We start from the raw sequence: 23,232 nt of genomic DNA on the forward strand, positions 1-23,232 counted from the left end.
TTTCATGGTTTGGTTTGGTGCCTACTTTCCAAACAAGGGTATAGATTTAAGACATCAAGAACCAACCTCTACTATTAAAAAAACAAACAAAAAAACAAGAAATGTGATTTTTCTTTAAAATTGTTCCTCTATTACAGATATGAGGTTCAAGAATGAAACCATCAGTCGATATGATTTCTTCTTTAGGTTTCCAAAGGCAGGCAGGTTCTTTTCCTCTGCACTTCCGTTTTCTTCCAGGCTCGTCATGGTGTCAGGTTAGTGTTCCGGAGCTCCTCCTGGACAGCACTTGCGCCCTTGAGAGAAAGTGTTTTAAACGTCACCAAGGGACACCAGGGTCCCCGAGTATCAGTGTATGAGGGTTTGGAGGTGGGCGCGACTCCCCTAGTTTGAAGACGACTTGTAGCTTATTCAGAGGAGGGGCAGCGCGCGGACTCCCGTCCCGGGAACACCCACGCGGCGCGAAGGAGGCAGCGAGGCTGGAGACCGAAACCCGCCCGGGCGCACAGAGGACGCCCCGGGCCGGCCAGGAGCCCAGGTCCAACTCTGGGTGATCCCTGCGCGGGGACGCGATTGGGACAGCTCCGGGGAGGGAGGGAGGACCCGGAAGGGGTGGGGGAGGGGACACGAGCCCCGCCCCGGCCCCGCCCCTGGCTCGGCCCCGCCCCGCCGCGCCACGATTATAGCCGATGACTCAGGGCGGAGCTCCGCATCCAACCCGCACGGCCGCCAACTTCTCTGGATGGGACCAGAAGTTTCTAGCCGGCCAGTTGCTACCTCCCTTTATCTCCTCCTTCCCCTTTGGCAGCGAGGAGGCTATTTCCAGACACTTCCACCCCTCTCCGGCCACGTCACCCCGTCCTTTAATTCATAAAGGTGCCCGGGGCCGGCTTCCCGGACACGTCGGCGGCGCGCAGAGCTCTCGCTCCACCGGCGGCGGCGAAGTGTCCGCACCCCGCGACCTCGCGTCCCGCGGCCGCTGCGGCCCGACCCCGACCCAGCATGAGCGCTGCCACCCACTCGCCCATGGTGCAGATGGCGTCCGGCAACGGCGCCGGTGACCGCGACCCCCTGCCCCCCGGCTGGGAGATCAAGATCGACCCGCAGACCGGCTGGCCCTTCTTCGTGGACCACAACAGTCGCACCACGACGTGGAACGACCCGCGCGTGCCCCCCCAAGGTCCCAAGGTGAGCCGAGCCAGCGGCCTCACGTCGACGGCGAGCAGGCCGGGCGGGGGGACTGGGCCGGCGGGGTACGCCAGGGCTCCCGACCGCCGGAGGTCTGCGAAGGCCACCGCGGACGCACGGCCTTCGGGGCGGACAGCGACCCCCACGCAGGGGTAGGTCGCCGCTCCCGTTGCGTCCTGCTGCGCGCCGGCGAATACCCTCTGCAGACCCGCCCTTGACAGGCGTCGGGCCCAGAGAAGCCCCCCGAGGGCTGGCCCAGAGAGTGCGACCCGCGGGGGGACGCTGGGTCCACTCGCCCTGTTCGAGGGGCGGAGGGCCTGGTGCTGGAGCTGCCCGCGCTCCTGGGCCCCGGGAGGGGCGGCCGGCCTGGTCAGCCGCCGAGGTCCTGGCCAGGCCCCGCCGCGGCCTCTCCCCCCACCCGGCCTCGCGTCCCGAAATCGGCGGCACCCCCTACGGTTCATGCATCGTCCCTCTGTGCGGATGCCAGAATCCCTCGCAGGCAAAGGGTGGGGGGGACTTTGGGGGAACTTCACCTTCTAGTTCCACAACTTGGTGGAGGGTTATGTTGACTTTACTCTGTCTCAGACATAGAGTGACTCAGGACACTGGCATAAATACATTTCATTAGTTTTTATTCTTTCTGTATTTGAAATTACAGCTGTATTACTGTTTGAAACTGCTTTCAATAAGGTAGTCTAATGTCACTTGTTTAAAGAAACAGACAAAAAACCCACAAGGTCCTCTACTCCCGGGCAGTTTCTGTGCTAGAGATCCCTGACTGCCTCATAGTTGGCCCCTGCCTGGCCACATTGCCTCACACTGGAGAGAAAGAGAATATGTATTTTTTTTTTTTTTTAATGGCACACATTCCCCTTCTTGTTATGGTATTAAAATACTTAGGATTTGTTCACAGTACACAAATAACTAAAGAGCGATACTCTTGTGAATGCAGCAAATATATACCCCAGTTTCAAATATGCAGAGATACCTTCAAGAGCATGAAAATTTGAAAATACAAATTTGGGATGAAGAGCAAGGAAATTTGAAAATAAATATTTGGATTGAGGGCTGGGATTGTAGTTCAGTGGTAGAGCTCTTGCTTAGCATGTGTGAGGCAATGGGTGCCAACCTCAGCACCACATATAAATAAAGTAAAAAAAAGTAAATTGACAACTAAAAAATAATTTAAAAATTTTGGATTGAATCTGCTCATTTGAAAATATAGTTAAAATTTTATAATTAACACATCGATGTAGTAATAATTTCTATAAATTTGAGCGATTTTTCAAAGTAAAAAGTTTGGAAAAATAAATATACCTAAAGAGTAATTATTACTGGTGTCTGGAAAAAATTAAAAGCAATTAAGAGCTGATAACCATTATTTTTAAAAAAAGATCTGTATTATCCACTTCACTTTCACTTTTAGGCACTTCATTTTTGGCCAGTGCCACAGCTAGAACTCAGGGCCTCCCAAATACTGGACAAACACTGCACTCCCAGCTCACATTTTATTTTTTTCTTAAAGATACTGATAAAACTTAGGTATCCAAGAGTGAGGCATTGTATATCCAGCAGTTTACATTTACAAGAAATTAATTGTATATTTATTCCTAAGTATCAGAACAAGAGGCTGTAATTATCTGGGATGGGCATAATTATATATATCTTTTTGTCTGTCTGTTCAACCCCTTATTGGGTGAAGCTTGTACTCTATCCCTCTTCTTTCAGGGTGCATAGGTGTAGAAGATCTATATTTTTAAAAAATATTTTTTTTTTAGTAGTCAGTACCTTTATTTTATTTATTGATACGCGGTGCTGAGAATCAAACCCAGTGCGTCACACATGCTACGCAAGCGCTTTGCCACTGAGTCACAATCCCAACCCCCAATGATCTATATTTTTGAGGTGTCCTTCCTATAGACACAGGGCCAGTCAGAATCTGCCTGCACCCTTTGTTGAGAGTGAAGATTAAGTTTGAGCACATACATTGCTTGTACTTTGCTTCTTTTTTTTTTTTTTTGAATTTTTAAATATTGATTTTTTTTAGTTTTCAATGGACACAACATCTTTATTTTATTTTTATGTGGTGCTGAGGATTGAACCCAGCGCCCCGCGCATGCCAGGTGAGCGCATTACCGCTTGAGCCACATCCCCAGCCCTGGTACTTTGCTTTCAACATGAGATTTACCCAGCAAGTTGGGATCTTCCTATGGATGGATTAGACTGGAATTTCATAAGCCTTTTTAAGGGAAAAAAATTACTGTTCTCAACAAATAGAAGCTATGAACTACTAAAATAGAAGGGCTGGGTTGGAAGAGTTGATCTGAAATTTTCGTGGTCAGAATTTTATTTTTTAAATCTGAATTTTATTTATTTATTTTTAGTACTAAGGTTTAAACCCAGAGGCTCTTAACCACTGAGCCACCTCCCTAGTTCCCCTTTATATATATATAAACATATGTATGTGTGTATGTGTGTGTGTATATATATATATATATGTGTGTGTATATATATATATATATATATATATATATAAAAAGGTTGCTCTGGGCCTCACTAAGTTGCTGAGGCTGGCTTTGAACTCGCAATCCTCCTGCCTCAGTCTCTTGAGCTGCTGGAATTACTGGTGTGTGCCATACCCAGCACAGTGAAAATTTTGAAGTTCTTGAAAGTTCTGGGATAGGTGGCGTAATCCCAGTGATTTAGCAAGACCCTCAGCAACTTGGTGAAACTCCATCTCAAGACAAAAAATTAAAAAGGGCTGAGTATATAGCTCAGAGATACAGTGCTCCTGGGTAAAATCTACAGTAGCATAAAAAAAAAAGAAGAAGAAAGAAAAGAAAACTCCTTAAAGATCTTTGGTTCAGTCTCTTTATTTTATTGATAAAGAAATGCAGAGAGTTCAAGTGGGTTTCTGAAGGTCATAGAGGTAGCACCAATAGCAAGGAGAGAACAGTATGGAGCCACTAAGAACAGGCAGTGTCTGTTCACAAGTTAGAAGTGGCTTGAGTTTTTATAAGATTGAAGCATGTGGGATGGAATTCTTGAGCATCTTTATGTCTTCCCCATCACATTGGGTCACTCAACTCTGCTGTGTTTGCTTGGATTTTGATGAGTGGATATGATGAATTCAAGAAGAGAGTTTTTTTTTTTTTTTTTTAAATCAAATTGACTACCTGGGATTTGTCGGTGTGGTACCAAAACATAAGGAGAAAACTGACGTCAGTCTGAGAGCCAGATCCTCCCGGCTGCTCCTGCTTCATGTCTGGGTTTCATTGCTTTCAAAACAGTGCTTTGATAGTCACAGAATATCTGGGCAACTGATGCAGTTTCACTTACATGAATCACACCTTAATCCAGACTAAATACAGCGGAAAATCCTTCCGTGTTGTTTTATGTTAGAAATTGGTTTCCTAATGCATAATGAGAGAAGAGCTGAGTTCTAAAGAAAAGGGCTCTTTTGGAGGAGCTGAACTAGAGGACCCTCTAAAAGCATCCTCATGTTGGAGAAGAAATGCTGCCAGTCAATAAAAAGTATTCAGCGAGCATGGAAACAAGAAAGCTCTCTTGGGGGCGGATTCTGCTTCGGGATGTTTATAATCTAACTGTGTTGGTAAAGAGATGGCTTTCATGGAAAGAAGAAAAAGACTAGCATTTTGTATTTTATTTAGTTTTAAATTCTGTCCTCTTACGTTGATATTCCACCTTTCCCTGAAGTGTTTAGAGCAGGTCTTTTCTGCCCCCCTCCTTTTCTTAACAAGGGGGCAGGTAAAAGCAAGTGTCATGACTGTAAAGACACTGGCTTCATCCAGCACCTTTTTTTTTTTTTTCTTGGTACTGAAGATTGAATCCAGGGTGTCTTACCATTGAGCTACCTCCAAATCTTATTTATTTATTTATTTTTAAATACTTTGTTAGTTGTAGATGGACAATACCTTTATTTTATTTGATTATTTTTATGTGGTGCCAGGGATCAAACCCAGTGCCTTACACATTAGGCAAGTGCTCCACCACTGAGCTACAATCCTGGCCCCTTATTTGTTATTTTGAGACGGGATCTTGCTAAGTTGCTGAGGTTGGCCATGAACTTTTGATTCTCCTGCCTTATTCTCTAGACTAAGGATCATAGGTGTGAGCCTGGTCTTCATAAGTAGCTGGGCCTCCCACCAGCAGTCTTCCTGGATTCTGATTTTCTGCATCTTCTGCTTTCCCACTAATCTCCTAGCACATCTGTATGATCCCAGACCCCTTTCCTGTCAGAGTAGTTAGTGATCACTGTGGCCCCTGGAGATGCACGGTCACCTGTAGACACTCTCCAGTTCTCCATGAGTAAACAGAGTCTAGGTATTCTGAGTTCTGGTCACTTGAATACCTTCTTGGATGGCAGGAGACACTCTTCCCTCTTAGCGAGGCTATTCTTGCTCTGTGGGTCTTTGGGGTTCCCAGCTGGCAGTCTCCAAAGGAACTTGGGCCCCATGTTGGATCTGAGTTACTCAGAGTGGTGCCCAGAAGTCTTAAGTCCAAAGAGCTTTCTGTTGACTCTGATTCTGCCAGACTGGCTTGAGAGCCACGAGGGCCTGATCCTATTTGGCACGGGGGTGGGGGGATGGGGAATGTGCTGGGATGTGATACGAGCCTGTGTGGGCCCTGGAATCCCTCAGCCGTGCCTGCTTCACGTCTGGCCTGCAGAGTTGATTGTCTAGCCTTCACTTTCCTTGGGGAAACTTTCCCAGTGCCTGAGCTTCTGCAGTGTGACTCTGGGCAGAGGTAGGGACAGGGTTAAGACAGTTTCACAGCAGAGTGTGTCTGGCAAGGTGTCAGTGTGAGAGTGGGGAGGTTGTCAGTCCCTTGGCCTGAACTTCCCCGCACCCCAGAAGAAATGAGCCAGATCAGGGACTCCTTCTTCCCGCCTGGCCCTCCCAGCACTCACTCACCATCACAGTGTGGCAGGTTGTACCCAGGTGCTGTGAAAGAAACATCCCTTCCGAGAAAATTGGAAGTATTTCAAGTATGATTGGAGCAGAGAGAGCTGTTTATTCTGCGTCAGGTTCAGCAAAGCCTCCTGAATTTTCTTAAAGATGAGATCATTTTGCTCTTTCTGGATCGATTACAAGCAGTGTGTCTCTTAGCAGACTCGGAGCACAGTCGGGAGATGAGTGGCCCATTCTGTCCTTCGCATTTCCAGCAAGTTGCAGTCATGGCTGAGCAAATGCCTTTGCTACTGGATGAACAGTGATTTGTTGGGGGTGGGTGAAGAGTGTGGCCGCATATCTTGGGAGCCAGGCTCTCCAAGACTTTCATTTTCTAAAGAACAGCCTGTGTTTGGCTCACTCAAGAACTAAGTGCACCTCGGAGAGTATAATTTATACCTGTTCTGTGAAGTAGATTCCCCTTTATGAGGGCAGAGTCTGTGCAGGGACTGTGGCAGTGGTGGTGGCATTTGACGTTAGGCAGGGCTGGGAAGGCTTATACGTTGGATGCTATCAGGGCTGGTGGTGAGTCACAAAGCTTCATACCACCCGTGAGGCTTGATTAGCACTGTCCTCATTTCTGGAATGACACACAGTTGCCTTATATAAACCACTCTGCATGTTTATTACTTTTTATTGACATTTAAAAATGATGTTCTGTTGTTTACCATCCAAAACAGGAAACCATACATAATACAAACCCGCTCTTTCTCCTTCAAGTTTTGCCATTTTAATGCTGCTCTTAAATATTTCGGAGGCCTATGTTGAAGACAAAGGTCCTACTTGTTAGGAACCTCTGAAACCCTGTAGTTTAGATCAGCCCCCAGGAACCCACCACATGTGACTATTACTCTCCAGCCCCCTCCCTGGCTCCCCTCTATAGTGAATCAGCTCCACACCCCCAGTCTGTTTCTTCCTCACCACTTAGACTCAGCCAGACTTCTAAGGCCAGATGCCAGATCCTGTTGTTCTGCAGATGTGGTGTCTCTCCATTGTCGCCTGCCACTTGTGATACTTTGTGTGATATCTAGTGTTACTAAGTCTTCACATATTTCTATGAAGATGTCTTGGGGCCTTGGCAGCTTTTCAGAGGCCAGGCAGCTTGCAAAAGCTTAATCAGAAAGATTTCCTTAGGAAAGGATGAATGGATTTTTCTTGGTCTGTCAACATATTGATACCTATGTGCAAGATATGAATGCGTACTTTAATAGATCTTGTCTTTTTTAAATCCTCAGGACGGTTCTCTGAGGTAGGAGCTCTTAAGTATGTCTTAATGACTGAGAAAACAGGCTTGGAGAAGGGATTTGCCTGGCCTTGGGTCACAGAAAGACTGAAATAGCTTTCCCCCACCTAGGATCCTGCAGGAGTGACAGACACAGTTGCCTTTAGTGGGCCAGGCTGCTTCTTACCCAGGCCCAACCCCAGGTAATAAATAGCCCTGAATCCATCTTTGTACAGTTGATGAGAAACATTGGCCCATTTCCTGAACCTGAGTCTTAACTCAGGAGGTGGGCTGCAGTTTTCGTGTCACAGAATTAAATGCCATATAAGGGACAGGGGTGCCGTTCGATGCCTTCCTCCATGAAGCATGTCCCACCTCCTTCCAATGAGAAGCAGGCTCTCCCTGCTTAGCCTTGGGCTCATATGGCGGTTGTAGGTTCTGGGGCCGTCTGTTTCATTCTCTGAGCTGGAAAAAACTAATGGCTGACTGTGTGGCCTGCCTCTGATGAAGTGTGGAGGGTGTGTGTCACTGGAAGTCTTCCATTGGTTCCTCAGCATTGCAGTGTTGTCCTGGGCTCCTAATTGTCTCCCCAGAGGCCTGTCCCTGTGATCACCCTCTGAATGTTGTTTTTTTGCGTAGAGGATGTCAGTGTTAATTCCCCAAGTCCATCCTGATGGGTCTGGAGAAGCTCTGTTTTCCACCAGTGACACAGCATCTTCCAGCCAGCCTGCCTGAGGGAGGGGCTGGGAGCCAACAGCAGCCAGACGCTGTCTGCACAGCTAGGGATCAGCGACGCTGGGAAAGGAGACTTTTTCATTTCTTTTTCTTGTCGTGGGCAGTAAGATCAGACGCCGCATACGCAGAACTTCTTATTCACTGTCAGTTCAGAAAGACCTGGAAGTGCAGCGTGCTCCTTTGTGCGTCAGGAGCCTGTTGTAAACACATCGGCTGCCCAAGGCTCCTAGCGCAGAGCTGGGCCCTGGTGAATTGAGGTGAGACTTTCTACTGGAAATTCTTTAGCATCCTGTTGGAGAACAGACCTTTCCTATTTCAAAATAACTTCTTCAGTGTTCACTAAAGTAGAATTGCAGTTATTTCAAAATTTAAAAATTTCTTCTTGGACACTGAAGAAATGAATGGTTTAAAAAACCCAGATAGTGGGGAAGAGGAAGAGGAAGGCACCTGCATGTGCCAAGAAGGCAGCTGCTTCGCTGCTGGGTTGAACCTCCTGGGTCAGTGGAATAGGCCCCAGAGCAGGGCCCGGTGCAGAAAGGGTTAGCCCCTGTTGATGCTGCTGAATGGGGTCTTCTCCCTCCAGAGGCCCTGTGCTGGGCGCCATTGCAGTCTTGAGGTTGTGGTGACTCAGAACTGAGCCAGTGTCTTTACTCTCGCTCACTTGCCCTGTCTTGGCCAGGCCGATGACTCAGCAGAGCAGTGGCTTCCTGACCCAGCACACACTTGTACTGAATGTTCCAGGTCTGAACCTCAGCCCAGCTTGGCCAGATGAAATGCTTTCCTTCCTGCTGCATTTACCCCAGGAAGACAAAGAGTTTGGAGATGTTAATCACACATGAACGTTAACCACACAGCATGGAGGTGTGACAGGAAAGGGCTAGTGAAAGGGCTGAGCTTACCATCACACAAACTCACGCTCTAGAGAGCTTAGTTAAATTGTTCACCCTCCCTGGGCCTCAGTCCCCACTTCTATAAAATGGGAATTGCAACTGTACTTGTCTAATAGGGTTGGGAGACTGCAGGGAGATGTTGCATGGAGGGGGTTAGTTCAAAGCCTGGACCTGGATCGGTACATGCACAGTCCCTGGAGATGTTCACAGCCTTCGATGCTGGGTGAGAGGGTATTTGTAGATAGGCATTGGCTGCCCCATGTAGTAGATGTGGCTATACATAGGACCTTTAGCTCTCAGATGGGCCTGAGTATTGCTTCTCAGAAGTCAGACCTCCTGTCATCCCCTTTGCACCAAGTTGAGCTGACTCTACCTTAACTGTGTCTAAACAGCCCTCAGAACCCTGGCCTTGCTGTGTCCCTTGAGACGGCAATATGCAGCCAGGGGGTCACATGAAGAATGTTAGGCCTTTTAGAGCCTTAGCCAGCCCTCAGCTCCAGCTCCTGTCAATCCCTCATCCTCCACCTGAGACAGGCCTGGGGATGGTGATTCCTGCACGGAGCTGCCCTGAACCCTGCCTTACTCAGCCCAACTCCTTGAGGACAGGCTGTCTCTTGGACATTCCAGCACAGCCCTGAGGACAGTGCCAGGAAGGTACTAGGTACCAGGATCCTTAGGAGCTGGGGAGAGCCAAGATATCTTAATAAGGGCCCATGGACCCTGTTACCTGCACCCAGCTTAGAGGGGCAAAGATGTTCCCACAGATGGAAGAAGGCGTTTTCTAATTCTCTTCATCATCCCAGGGGAAGATGTGGTTTTTGTGTGAAGAATGCTTTGAGAAGCTGTTTAGGGTAGGGAGGAGAATTCCTAGGAATCTCCCTAAGGGACTCACTGTTGGTCCAAGAGGGTCTCCCTTTGCCCCAGCTGCTGTTTACAAATGGGAGATTCTTTTTCTCTTGGCAAAGTATATTTTGTACAAAATGCACATCTGCTGTCATCCTACACTGACGCCTAACAAACGTTTGCATGGTTGGTATCTAGCAGATGGAACCGGTGTGTCCACTTTTGATGTGGGACAAGTCCTTGAGAAGGCTGTGGAAATGTTCCAGGTGTGAGGATGGTCCCTTCCAGGTCTCTTTAAATTCAGGTAGATCTTGCTTCCTGGTATGGAGATTTCAGGTACTTTTCCCTCTGTGATTCCTACCTTTAGATGGATTAAAGAAGGTGCCTTGCTCCTTCTCCTCTTCTGTTTGTTTTGTTTTTGAAGAGGAAGTAGGTAGTGTTTATTTTTCCCTGAATCCATGAGTACAGGAGCTGGATTATCTTGGCCTGGCTGTGCACTTCCTGTGTGACCTTGGGCCCCATCCATTTCCACATTTGCTAAGTGGAATCCTTGAGGAGGGCTCCTGGGGGTGGGGACAGTGGGGAGGCTAGAGACTTGGCTCCGAGCCCCGACCTCTCCCCCATTGGAGAAACGCTCAAAAGCTGCCAGTGTGTGTAGTTGGCTTGAGGACTGCTTGTGGGCCCTGGTAAGGGAGGTCCAGGAGATGCCTGCAGATGTTCTGCCTCCTGTGGACTGCCCCCTGCCCCAGCCTGGCCTGGCCTTTTCTCTCCCAGGTCTCTGGTTGTGTGCGGGGAGCCCCAGCCTGCTGTTGGTTCCCAGCAGGGAGCTGGTGTATAGGCCCTTCTCCAGAGTAGCTTGCAGGCCTGAAGGAAAGGGAAGAGTACTGAGGTGAGGCCTTCTGAGGGGTTTTTGGCTGTGTTTTCTTCCAGGTTAGTTCTCGGCAGAAAAAATGGCATCCTTGTTAATTAGTGCCCTCAAGGCTCTCAGATAAATGGCCTACAACGCTATTAGGCTTCTTACCTAGTTGGTGAGAACCACTGAGGAACTGGGCTTTGTAAACAGCAGGCCTAACCCTTGCTGGAGAAAGCTGCATCTATCCATAGCTGTCTGTGGAGTGAAGATACATGACTGTATAGGGCAGGTTGTGGCTTGAAGTTACAGAGCCTTTTTACGTCTCTATTTCACTTATGTCTTTCAACCTCCCCTCTCGCAGAGTGTTAGGAGTTTTACAGCTGGGGAAACTGAGTCTCCCCCAGGCTCCTTACTGGTGAGCAGCAGGGAGGGATTGGAGCCCAGGGCGACAGCTTGCAGACTAGGGCTCTGTTGTTCATTCCTGTTTATTTGGACACAGCTGCAAAGAGAAGCAATGCTAGGGGCTAGGGATACAGCTCAGAGATAGAGCACTTGCCTGGCCTGTGCAAGGCCGAGTTCAGTCCCCAGTACAACAGGAAAGAGGAGGAGGAGGAGGAGGAGGAATGGTGCTGGTTTCATCTTCTAAAAATACTCTCCAGTAGAAACATAGAGAGACATTCATTTTATTAGTCCTGGGATAAAATGATTAACAAGTTTCAGAGCAAACCTCCCATCAGCTTTGATTCAGGCTGGTTCACAGAGATTGTGGCCGCCACGGATCTCTGCCTTACCAGAAGTCCCAGGACAAAATTCCACCTTCTTAGAGGTCCAATGAATGGATTTTGGTGGAATGTGGGCCTTGCTTATTATTCAGAATTTGCTCATTCTCTTATCTACCCCACCCAGCAAAGGGAGTGGTGGAAAAGACCCCGTATCACAATCTGGTGGACACATACAACCATTACTAATAGGGCATTATGTAAAATTGTGGATGTGTAACTGACATGATTCTGCAATCTGCATTTGGGGTAAAATTGGGAGTTCATAACCCACTTCAATCTTATGTATGAAATATGATATGTCAAGAGCTTTGTAATGTTGTGAACAACCAATAAAAAAAAATGAATTAACATCCAAATAAACTCCAAAAACTGGAAAACAAAAAAAAAAAAAAAAGGTGTACTTGCAAAGAAAAAAATAGCAAAAATCATTATCAAATGAAAAAAACATATAATTTAGCGCATATCCAAGGACAATAAAGATGTACAGACACAATTTTTTGGAAAAAAAAAAAGAATTTAGAGTTCCTTGTAGGGACAGAAGTGACTATTTATATAACAAATTGACAGTAATACTTATTTCATTCCTATCGCCCGTTGTACCAAACGGAAAGTGGTGTTAGCATGTTGAGGCTCAGCCCTGCGCTTAACATGAAAGCTTTGTGCTCCAGTCTCCTGCCTGATGGAGGTGAGCCAAGCTGCTGAATTGTGACCAGGCCCTAGCTACATGGGGAGTTCCAGGATTGCTCTTTTCCTCCACCTCTTTCCTTTGTTTTAGAAGTTTTGAAGTGTTGTTAGAGAACTCAACGCCTGGCCTGGGTGAAGGCTCTTCTGGCCTAAAAACCCAGTTAATAGAATCTGTGTCCTACTTTAAGACTCCAGGGCTATCATCAGAAGTGCTGTGGCAGCCCCAGGAGCTGCTATATTAGGGTGATGGGAGCTGAGGTTTGTAGGTATTGAACCCACTTTTTTTTTTAATATGTTTTAGTTGTAGATGGACACAATGCCTTTATTTATTTATTTTTGTGTGGTGCTGAGGATCAAATCTAGGGCCTCACACATGCTAGGGCAAGTGCTTTACCACTGAGCCACTACCCCAGCCCTTGAGCCCACTTTTTAAGAGCACTGTAGCCATAGAACCAAAGCTGTGGGGTTGGGCCTCACAGAGGGAGCCTGTTTTCAGGGTTCAGAGTGTTCAGTGTTCCGGGGATCAGTTGTAGATGGGTCAAGGCCAGCCCTTCTGTATGGCCATCCTATGAATGTGCGTGTACCCAGCTTGTGCCTTGCCAGACCCACACCTGGCAGGCATCCAGCCCTGCTTCCCGCCTCTCCTAGAGTACAAGGGCTGCAGCCAGGGTGGTGTTCAGCCTCTTCACAGTTGAGAAAATAAGGTCTCAACTATAAGGCTGTTCGCTTCACAGGTGGTTTTGGGTGGAACAAGACCTAGGACCAGCTGCAGTCTCTTTCCCATCTCCTGGCTGTCCCCTTAGTGCCAGGTGCTTGTTACAAACAGTTAGTCATGCAAACCGTGACCTTAAGCAGATAAGCCCAACAGCTTGCCTGGGCTCCAAACCTGACCCCAGGCTTTCTCTAATAATAATGTCTTGTTTTTAACAGGACAAAATTTTGGCTTGTCTGAGGTATTTTTTTTTTCCTGCTTTCAATCCCAGCCATCTCATGGAGTTATTTGTTGCCCTAAGACAAGCCTCAGAAGATTTTAATGCAGTATTCAGGCAAGGGAAAAGAATTAACTAATTCATTTTATAAATTAATTAGTGAGATAAGCAGTGGAAGGCCCTGGGGCACTTATTTTCTAATTAGATTTTGTGTATATTCCTGATGTCCTTTTACCTAAAGATAAGGGTAATGAACTGAGCTGCAGGCAGGTCTCGGTGATGATGGGCAGTCATCAGCTTGGTGACTGTGATTGCACCCCAGTCCCTGTCATGTGATCACCCAGTGCCACCCATACCCCACCCCTTAGAAGGTGGCTTCTCCCCATTGATGTCAGGTTGGAGCAGGGGATGAGTCATATCTGAAGGATGCTAGTGTAACCAAGAGACTGTCTCTAGAATTGTGCTTGAACTTGAGAACACCTCTTAATGGACTAAACAGATATTTTAGTCATATTCTGGGGAATTATAATACTATACTTTTTTGGGGGGGTGTTCTTTTTTTTTTTTTTTTTTAACTTGATTGTGATGAAAATGCAATGGGCACTATAGGTCTCCAGGCAGTGCTTTTTACTTAGAAAAATCAGTCATTTGCTACTGGACTCTAGCAGTGCCGGGAGGGGGGCCCTCAGGCAGTGGTGTGAGCACTCCAGCACCGGCCTTGCTGTGGGTGCCAGTGTCACTTTTGGTTTAATTTTATTCTTTCAGGTAGAATTGCTGATTGTTCTATGAAGTTGATGTGATTTTTCAGTCACCTAAAGCAATAGTTTTCTAAGCAAAACCCCACCAGAGTGGAGGGGGCACCTGGAACTTCTTTCTGATGCAACTGTTGCATTTTATTAAACAGCATTAGTGGGTCATTAATCCTCCCAGGTCCAGGAGCCGTGGACCTCAGGACTGTAAAGAAAAGCAGCCCCAGCCGCCCTTCCCCTTTAGCCTTTGTGTTTGTGCCTGGTGGCTTAGTCATTTTCCAGTCTTCTACCCAGGGTTCTAGGAAGATGTGCAGTTTGATTTAGTTTGATAGACTTTTACACAGGAGTGCACCTATTTGCCACCACCCAGAAAAAGAGAATATTTCTATCACCTCAAGATAAAGAGTCTAGAAAGCTAGAACCCTCCCAGCCACTAACATCTATCTCCTCCAGAGGTTACTGGGGATGAGGTTTTTTGTTTCACAGTTGGAGGAGCAGTGAGCCCAGTCAGCTAGCAAAGACCACATCAGAGGACTTGGGTGGGCTTCCGATTTCGGCTAGAAGGAAAGCTGCTCCATTTAGTGGACAGACTGCCCAAAAGGACTGTTGGGACTCAACACTGAGTAGCAGAGGATTCCTGCAGCACCTCTCGGGGGCTCTCTATGATGCCCGTCTCATAGCAAGAACCAGCTTCTGAATGTGAGGTCTGGATGCTGTCCCTGCTCTTGGGTGACCTGAGAGTTAAGCAGGCTAAAATAATGTTCCTGCCCTAGCACGTGGTCATTCTAATCTGAGAGTGCCAAGTGCCTGTCTGCCTATATCCCCAAGGACACAGTGACACCCTTGCCTTTCCTGTGTTTTGGAGGCCCTCCCTGGGGCAAGGTCTCAGCAGGAGAGAAGCAGTTGATGGGCTTGGAAGGGCTAAATCCCAGGGCCAGCCACCTGGTGTCCAAGCCTCTACATAAATAGAAACATCATGGAAACGCTGCGGAATTAATGGTCTCTTCCCTCAAAGCATACATCAGCCCTCAGGATCTGTCCTTGCTTTTGACCAACTCTGAGCAATAGAAAATATACCCCAAAAGCTCATAGATTTTTAGTCTTCTGCCTGGTTGCCATTCAGAGAGCTGCTTCCTTAAGCAAGGTCCTCTCTCCTTAATACCTGACCTACTCGGATATGTACAAGTGACACACGTCAGTGGCTCCCCTCCTCTGGAGAAGGCTCTTCATGCTTGGGAGATGGTTGGTAGCTGTGTTATGCAGCCTCTGCTTGGTGAGAGGTGGCATCACCCAGTGAGTGGCTGCCCAGCCTTGTTGTCTGAAATAAGATCTTTCTCTATGGTACATCTGGAACTTGGCCTTCTCAAGGGTCCCAAAATAGCCAAGCCACTGAAGAGAGAACTTCATGAGAGGACAGAAGAGAGGGACCCCAACTCTCCTAGTTCAAGTAGGCCTTGTTCTGTTAAAGAAAAAATTATTCTGTGATACTTGTTAAAGCAGACCACTGGGCTAGGAGTAGGGATCACTGCAATGGAGTTCTGCAGGTGAGGGGCAGATGAGCCCGACTCTCAGCACAGCATAGGCAAGTGGGGACTTTATAGCCAAGGAGCAGTGTGAGGGTCACTGGATGGAAGATGACTGAAAGGAGAGAAACATCAAGGCCTAAGAGAGATTCTGGCTAACATTCTACTAACCTGTGACGGCGTTCTTGCTACAGATGCCCAGGTGATCAGAAATCACCTGGGGATGATGGAGACAGGAGCCTCATCAGATAATGAGATGATCAGACATAGAGGAGGGGATTTGGTAACTGTGTATAGAGAGTTCTTTTGCTAAAACTAGATTTTACAAGTGCACAGATGGGCCTGGGAGAAGGCTCAGGAGTCTGACTAAAGCTTGGCTAGGCAAAGACTGTCTGTTGGCATCATAAGACTAGCACAATTAATCCCTGGGTTTCACTCCCTCTCTGTGCTGTTTGTGATCTTGAGTGCCTCCCTTGTAGCTTGTACTAACAGCATTTCTGAAGAGGCAGCACCACTACCGCCACCCTACTTCTCTCTGAAAGTTTCTAAACTGTGTCTGTGTTTGGGTCCAGAATAAACCTGGTACAGTTGGGAAACTTGGGCCTTTTTTGGAAGCTGAGAGTCTTGCTGTAATTTGGTAGTTGGAGTTGAGTCTTGTTCCTGGGAGATCACCTTCCTATCTGAAGGTTTGGGGGACAGTCAAGCTCTCCTGCATATACTGCCTCCCCATTGTTACCCAGAAAGGAAACCTGTCTTACCAGTTTGGGAAATTGGGGCTTCCCTTGTGCTCAGCAGTTACCTTGGCTCCTCTGCTTTCGCCTGACCATGCAGCAGCCGCTGTAGAAAAGGGGATGTTCAACAGAAGCAGGGGACTGTGAAGCAGCCAGACTCCCTGGCTGAGCTGGGGACCCAAGTCGCTCTGGAAGAGCAGAGAGAGGGCTCTGCACCAATTTCCTCTTCGGGGGTATTTTCTTTCTGTTTTCTCATGAGTCTGTTTCTCTTCTGTTCATTCTAGGAAACATCGTCCTCTGCCAATGGCCCTTCCCGGGAGGGCTCCAGGCTACTTCCCACAAGGGAAGGCCACCCTGTGTACCCCCAGCTCCGACCAGGCTACATTCCCATTCCCGTCCTCCACGAAGGGGCTGAGAACCGGCAGACGTACCCTTTCCATGCCTATCCCCATCCTGGGGCTCAGCGATTCAGAACTGAGGCAGCCGCAGCTGCCCCTCAGAGGTCCCAGTCACCTCTTCGGAGCATGCCAGAAACCACCCAGCCAGACAAACAGTGTGGACAGGTGGCAGCAGCTGCAGCAGCTCAGCCCCCAGCCTCCCATGGACCTGAGGTAAGGAGAGGCCTGGCTCACCCCCGGGCCAGGCACTGGTAATGGGCAGGCATCAGGGCCTGGTCTGTAGTATCAGCAGCCCCCCAAGCAAAGATGGTTGCGGACCCCAGTCCCATGCTATCCCCCAGCATCTCACAGGCGTTTTTTTAGGTGCCCAGGGCAGGAGTCTCATGACTTATTTTTATAATTAAGGAATGGGACCAAGATGGTGAACTATAAATTGCTTGGTCCAAATGCGTAAAGGAGAGAGCAGCCGAGCTGGTACCCTGAAGACTGGCCTCCTGGCTCCTAATTCTGATGTTCCTTATTTACACTGGGCTTCTCTGTTTCAGAAAGAGCTATGTATTATTTTGGTCTAGTTCAGTACTTATGGATAAATATCAACCGCTCAGAACTATGTAGAGAATGAAAACAGGACTGCATACCTGTCTCAGAGCATCCTGCAGTGTACAAGGAAAGCCAGATAAGGAATGAGAAAGGCAGCAGCCCAAAGATAGGTTCAGCCCAGAGCCCTTCACTTCAGGGTATGTTGGTGGATTCAGGGCAACAACAGCTGAAGAATAGTTGTCAATCTGATCCTTGGTGGGGATTTGTGGGCCAGTGGACCTAGGAGGTTCCTGAGCACTAGGCCATTTTTATCTTCTGACTGCAGAGCATCCCCTTGTGCCCACTGGCACTGTTCTTGAGCACAAATCCTCACTTCCTGTCTGTACCCAGAGTCATGATGGCCTCTGAGCTCTGTTCAGCTGTACCACCTGCATGGGGGTAAAAAGTTAGTGGGGGGTCCCAGGAGGTTCTTTCTTTCCTTGGAGAGGAAACACCTATGTGTACAATGTGTTTGCTGTAAAAATCAAAGCGACACATCAGGGAAATCTTGGCAAATTTAAGCTAATAAGGCCCTTAGAGACCAACACGGGGAAAAGGCCTCCTCATTTTCTAGATGAATAGAAGGTGGCCCAGAAGAGAAAGGGGCCTGGCTTGCCCCAGGCCTCACAGGGGACACATGAAGCTCCCAGCTGTCACCCTCCCTAGATGAGTAGCGAAGGGTGGAGGAGGGCAGCCAGCACGTGGATGGGGCACTCCTGTGCGCGCCATGTGTATGCACAGATGATTTTACTTACTGGTCAGGACAGGCCATGTATATATGGGGTGCTTTATCTGTATTTCAGATGACACTGAGAAAGCTATTGAGCTAGTAAGAAGTTGAACCCAGGCCCCTTTATTCCGAAGCTCTCAGTCTTAATGCTACTCTATGGGGCTGGGGACTGCACCTAGGCCCCATGCCTGCTGAGCACTCGGTCTGTCACTGGGCCACCCCTCAGCCCTTAACACGCCAGTTTGAAAATCGAAACATTTCTGTGTGGAAAGTGTTGGGAAGTGTGTAGCTTTGAGTAGGTGCACAGTAAGGTTGGTGTGCCAGGGCTGTGGGGTCATTCCTGGGGCCACACCCTCTGCCCTTTGTCTCTTACAGCGGTCCCAGTCTCCAGCGGCCTCCGACTGCTCCTCCTCATCCTCATCGGCCAGCCTGCCCTCCTCTGGCAGGAGCAGCCTGGGCAGCCACCAGCTGCCTCGGGGCTACATCCCCATCCCAGTGATACATGAGCAGAATGTGGCCCGGCCGGCTGCCCAGCCCTCCCTCCACCAAGCCCAGAAGACCCACTACCCGGCTCAGCAGGGTGAATACCAGACCCACCAGCCCGTGTATCACAAGATCCAGGGTGATGAGTGGGAGCCCCGACCTGTGAGGGCAGCCTCCCCGTTCAGGTCACCAGTGCGGGGTGTGTCCAGCCGGGAGGGCTCGCCAGCCAGAAGCAGCACGCCAGTGCACTCCCCGTCGCCCATCCGCGTGCACACCGTGGTTGACAGGCCCCAGGTATGGGAAGTCGGTTCTTAGCAGACTGCTGCGGTGGAAGCATGTCTCCATCCAGGGGCCAGGAGCTCTGTGGGTACTGTGGGCTCCCGCCTTGTTAACTTGGGCACAACAGGAGAAAAGTGAGGCTCGCTGGTCCTCAGCAGAAATGTAGGACAAGGGCTGTGGCCCCGCCGCTCTCTTCAGCTGATCATTTCCCACTCTGGCTGTCTTAGGAGACCTATGCTGTCACCCTCATACCTGAGACCAGGTTTCTTAATGCCCACCACACCCCTGTGCACACTCTCACAGCCTGATTAGATCAACTGTCCCCTTCTCCACTGTGCAAGCCCCTCTGTACAGTCGCAGGCCCTCTCCCCACCTACTGCTCCCAAGAGACCAGTCAATCTTGTTTTCTCTGTGGTACCTGCTCATCTTTCTGACGGTGCCTTCCATGAGCCCTTTATGGTATATCAGGTGATTATTCTGTACCTTTTTCTTTTTTCTTCTTTTTTTTCTTTTTTGTAGTTGTCAATGGACAGGAATGCCTTTGTTTATTTTTATGTGGTGCTGAGGATCGAACCCAGTGTCTCACACATGTTAGGCAAATGCTCTGCCACTGAGCTACAGCCCCAACCCTATTCTGTGCCTTTTAAAGTGTTCATCTTCTCTGTAAGCTCTGAGCCTTATGACAGGAACTGTGTCTGATACCTTTAGTTTTTGGTCAGGTGCTTTGGTCCCTGCCGTAGTGGGTGGAAAACCATCCTGGCCTGGTGAAGGCCCTGGACACCAACTTGCTTGTCATCTAGTGGAGCAGGGGTGTTGAGTCAGGGAGAAGGAGAAAATCATTGAGACTGAGCAGCCTAGCAGCAGGACATCAGCAGCCAAGGTCCCTCTGGCTGCAGCTTGAGCAGTGAATTAAAAGGAAGCTCCCTGTGAATGAATGTGGGTAATCCTTTTCCTACAAACAATGACACTGTCCAGGGCCCTGGAACTGAGAGAGCACCCTCATTTTTAAATTTTTTTTTGGTGTTTTTTTTCTTTAATGTGGAAATAATATCAACCTTACAGAGAGCGTTACAAGACTCAAAAAGAAGTTCCATGTACCCTTCACACAATCAGTTAACATTTTTCTGTATTTGTTTTGTCATTGCTTCTCTCTATATACGTTAACTACATATGTTAACTGTCTGAGAGTTAGTTGCAAATGTCATCCCTCTATTCCTAAATACTTCAGCAGATATTTTCCTAAAAAAAAAAAAAGACATTGCTAGCCATAGAAGACCAGCCTGGATTCAGGGAGTTCTGCGGTAGCATCATCCAGTCTCTAGAACAGTTCCTCAGACTTTGATGCTTTGATGACCTTGACATTTTTAAGGATCACGAGCCATAGGACATCTTGTCCTAAGTTTTGCTGAAGTCACTAGTTACACAGACTACCACTGCCTTTAAAACCCAAAGAGGGCCATGTGGTGGGTGCATGAATAGTAAGGACCAAAGTTTGACCAGAGATTCAGTCAAAAAAGGATGCTGGTGTTGAGATGGCTTCATCACATTAGATCCATAATTAGTGAAATGGTACTTAATCCTGTTTTTACATGGATCATGGTGACCTCCCCATCTTTTTTTTTTTTTTTTTTTTTGGTACTAGGAATTGAACCCAGGGGCACTTTACCACTAAGCTACATCCCCAGTCCCTTTTATTTTTTATTTTGAGGTGGTGTCTCAGTAAGTTGTCCAGGCTTGCAATACTCCTGCCTCGGCCTCCCAAGTTGCTGGGATTACAGGTGTGTGCCACTGTACCTGGCTATGACCTCCCTTTCTATAGCTTGTTCAGAGAACATTCTTTTGGAGGCTTTCAAAAATTAATCTAACTGAACATAAAAGTAGAATTAATATTTTAAGTTGGCAGTAGTTCAGAAATAAAATAATCCAACATTTATTTCCCCATTGATGAAACTGGAGCATATGAGATTTTTAAACAGGTTTTAGATTTTCATTTATATACTAGAAGAGCCACAGTATTCCTGTTTTGAGCATCGTTCATTTTTTAAAAAATAATAGCTATCAACTATAGTCATAAGAAAGAGTGCACAGCCTGAGTTCTGCCTGGGGAGGTACCACACACAGCTCAGCTGAGCTTTAGGCTCTAGCACAGATGTGCTAAAGCAGGATTCTTCTAGAGTTAACTATTTTGAGTATTTTGCTTATTCTCACAAAATACCTTAGTTTGGGCAGAAACCACTAGGTTGTCATAGGTCTGAAAAAGCAGAAGATCATTCCTTTCCTGGAATAGGAGATGAAAAGGTCACCCGGGAGTAGGGAGCGCATGGTAAGGAGGCAGACAAGGCAGCCACTTCCTGTCTGCATCCTGAGTCAGATTCACTTGGGACTGTACCGTGAGCAAACCCTGCTTAGCAGTTAGCTTAGGTTTTGCTACTCTCATTTTTGAAAATTATATTGGTTTTCTTTTCCTTGACATAAGACTTGTCACCTCCAGCGCACGTGAGGTGTAACAGACAAATAGCCCAGAGTGACTAGTGGAAGCTTAGAGAATAGTGTGGTCAGATACATGATTAATACCACGTGTTTATTTAAGCTGTTTGTTGACTTTGAAAATCTTTTATATGGTTAAACTTAACCAAGAAAAATAATTGCTTTTTTTTTCTTCTAATTGATACTAGCTACAAACAACTACCTGTGACTTTTAGCCAGTTATTTTAAATACCTCTGTATCTTTTCTCTGTTTCTCAGCAGCCCATGACCCATCGAGAATCCCCACCTGTTGCCCCACCTGAAAACAAACCAGAAAGTAAGCCAGGCCCAACTGGACCAGATCTCCTTCCTGGACACATCCCGATTCAAGTGATCCGCAAGGAGGCGGATTCTAAACCTGTTACCCAGAAGCCGCCTCCTGCCTCTGAGAAGGTGGAAGTAAAGGTTCCCTCTGCTCCAATTCCTTGTCCTTCCCCTTCTCCAATTCCCAGCCCTGCCCCTTCTGCTGTCCCCTCTTCCCCCAAGAATGTGGCTGCAGAAGAGAAGGCAGCCCCCAGCCCTGCACCTACAGAAGTCACACCCCCCAAACCAGGAGAGGCTGAGGTCACCCCCAAACATCCAGGTGTGCTTAAAGTGGAAGCCATCCTGGAGAAGGTGCAAGGGCTGGAGCAGGCCGTGGACAACTTTGAAGGCAAGAAGACTGACAAAAAGTACCTGATGATTGAAGAGTATCTGACCAAAGAGCTGCTGGCCCTGGATTCTGTGGACCCTGAAGGACGAGCTGATGTACGTCAGGCCAGGAGAGATGGTGTCAGGAAGGTTCAGACCATCTTGGAAAAACTTGAGCAGAAAGCAATCGATGTCCCAGGTCAAGTCCAGGTCTATGAACTCCAGCCCAGCAACCTTGAAACCGATCCACCACTGCAGGAGATCATGGGGGTGGGTACCACAGCAGCAGACAAGGGGAAGAAAAGTGCTGGAAATGAAGAAGCCCAAACTGCAACCCAGCAGCCAGAAGCCAAAGAAGCAGCAGCTCCAAACCCTGGCAGCACGACGGACTCAGCTGGCCCTCCAGCAGCCGCACCATAGTCCCCATTAGACAAAGAATCAGACTTGGAGACTTGGCACTGTTGTGTGTGCTTTAGGGAGTTTTAAGTTGCATGCATTTCAGGGACTTTAAGTCAAGTGGTTTTTATTTTTTTGTAGGTGTTCCGTACACAGTAACTTGGGTGGAGGCAAAACACTAATAAAAGGGCTAAAAGGAAAATGAAGCTTTTCTTCTGTATTCTTACTCTGTATAAATAAGAAGTTGCTTGTTTCAGAAGTTTAACCCCATCGCTTATTGTTTTGGGTCCCCACTGTGCATGGGCACCATGTGTTAACTGTGGTTGTGAGCTGTCTTTCTGTAGCTCTGAACTGAGGAGTCTTTTTTGGGGGGTAGATGGGGAGTCGATTTCCCATCACACAAATATGAAATCCATTTTTCAGAAATGTTGCCATTGTAATGGGATGATTTTCATCTCAGAGTTCAAATATCTAACTTTTAGATAGAATAAGATGTAAGGAGCTATAGTCATATCTGTATGTTGGACAACTATAATGTTACATTTGAAAAAAGGGGAAATAAAGTAATTATATAACTCAGTTTTGTGTGTGTGATTTCTAAAACATTGAAAAGAATGGTGGCATCAAGATTTTTTGTCGCTGGCTGTAGTCAGAAACAATGGTCGACACTAGCTGGATCTGGGACTCCTAATGTCTCTACCCCTCCAACTCTTGAGAGTGTGAATCTTGATCACTTTTCAGTCTCAGATACACCTGGAACCTGGGAAGACTCAGGGTTGTGGACTCAGGTAATGGATGTGCCTGCCACACACCTTCAGGCCGCCAGCTGAGGCTGAGGTGCCACTGGGCAGCATTTTGCCCACCTGGACTTGGGGCTGCTCTCTGGCCTCCCCATGGGACTGACCTCCGGGATGGTTCACAAGTGCACAGGGAAGCCAGTTTCCACAATTGCCAAACTTCTGTGGAGTCTAGGTCACGGGGATTGGAAATGTGCTCTGAGAGCCTTGGGATCATCTTTATGTGATACCTCTGAGTCACCAAACTAGACTGGGACAAGGTTTATCTTCCTTCCCAGACTGGGTTCCTAGAAACCTTTGGGGTTAGGGGCCAGATGT

At 47.7% G+C, this 23,232-nt stretch overlaps 1 protein-coding gene across 3 annotated transcripts; it reads left to right on the top strand.

The window, feature by feature from the left end:
* Positions 1 to 704: 704 nt before the first annotated feature.
* On the top strand, positions 705 to 22,696 carry Bag3 (BAG cochaperone 3). 3 transcript variants are annotated; one of them, XM_026384241.2, is made up of 4 exons: positions 705 to 1,185; positions 16,381 to 16,707; positions 18,179 to 18,580; positions 21,314 to 22,696. In XM_026384241.2, exons 1-4 carry the CDS (start codon positions 1,000 to 1,002, stop codon positions 22,139 to 22,141), a joined length of 1,743 nt encoding a protein of 580 aa, XP_026240026.1. In that variant the 5' UTR covers positions 705 to 999; the 3' UTR covers positions 22,142 to 22,696. The 3 variants fall into 3 exon arrangements, with proteins under 3 accessions (XP_026240026.1, XP_026240025.1, XP_026240027.1); XM_026384240.1 differs by having other exon boundaries at positions 706 to 1,185; positions 21,311 to 22,696; XM_026384242.1 differs by lacking the exon at positions 705 to 1,185 and adding an exon at positions 15,228 to 15,289 and having other exon boundaries at positions 21,311 to 22,696.
* Positions 22,697 to 23,232: the final 536 nt, after the last annotated feature.

Source organism: Urocitellus parryii, chromosome 5, assembly GCF_045843805.1.
Source record: "Urocitellus parryii isolate mUroPar1 chromosome 5, mUroPar1.hap1, whole genome shotgun sequence".
Taxonomy (NCBI): domain Eukaryota; kingdom Metazoa; phylum Chordata; class Mammalia; order Rodentia; family Sciuridae; genus Urocitellus; species Urocitellus parryii.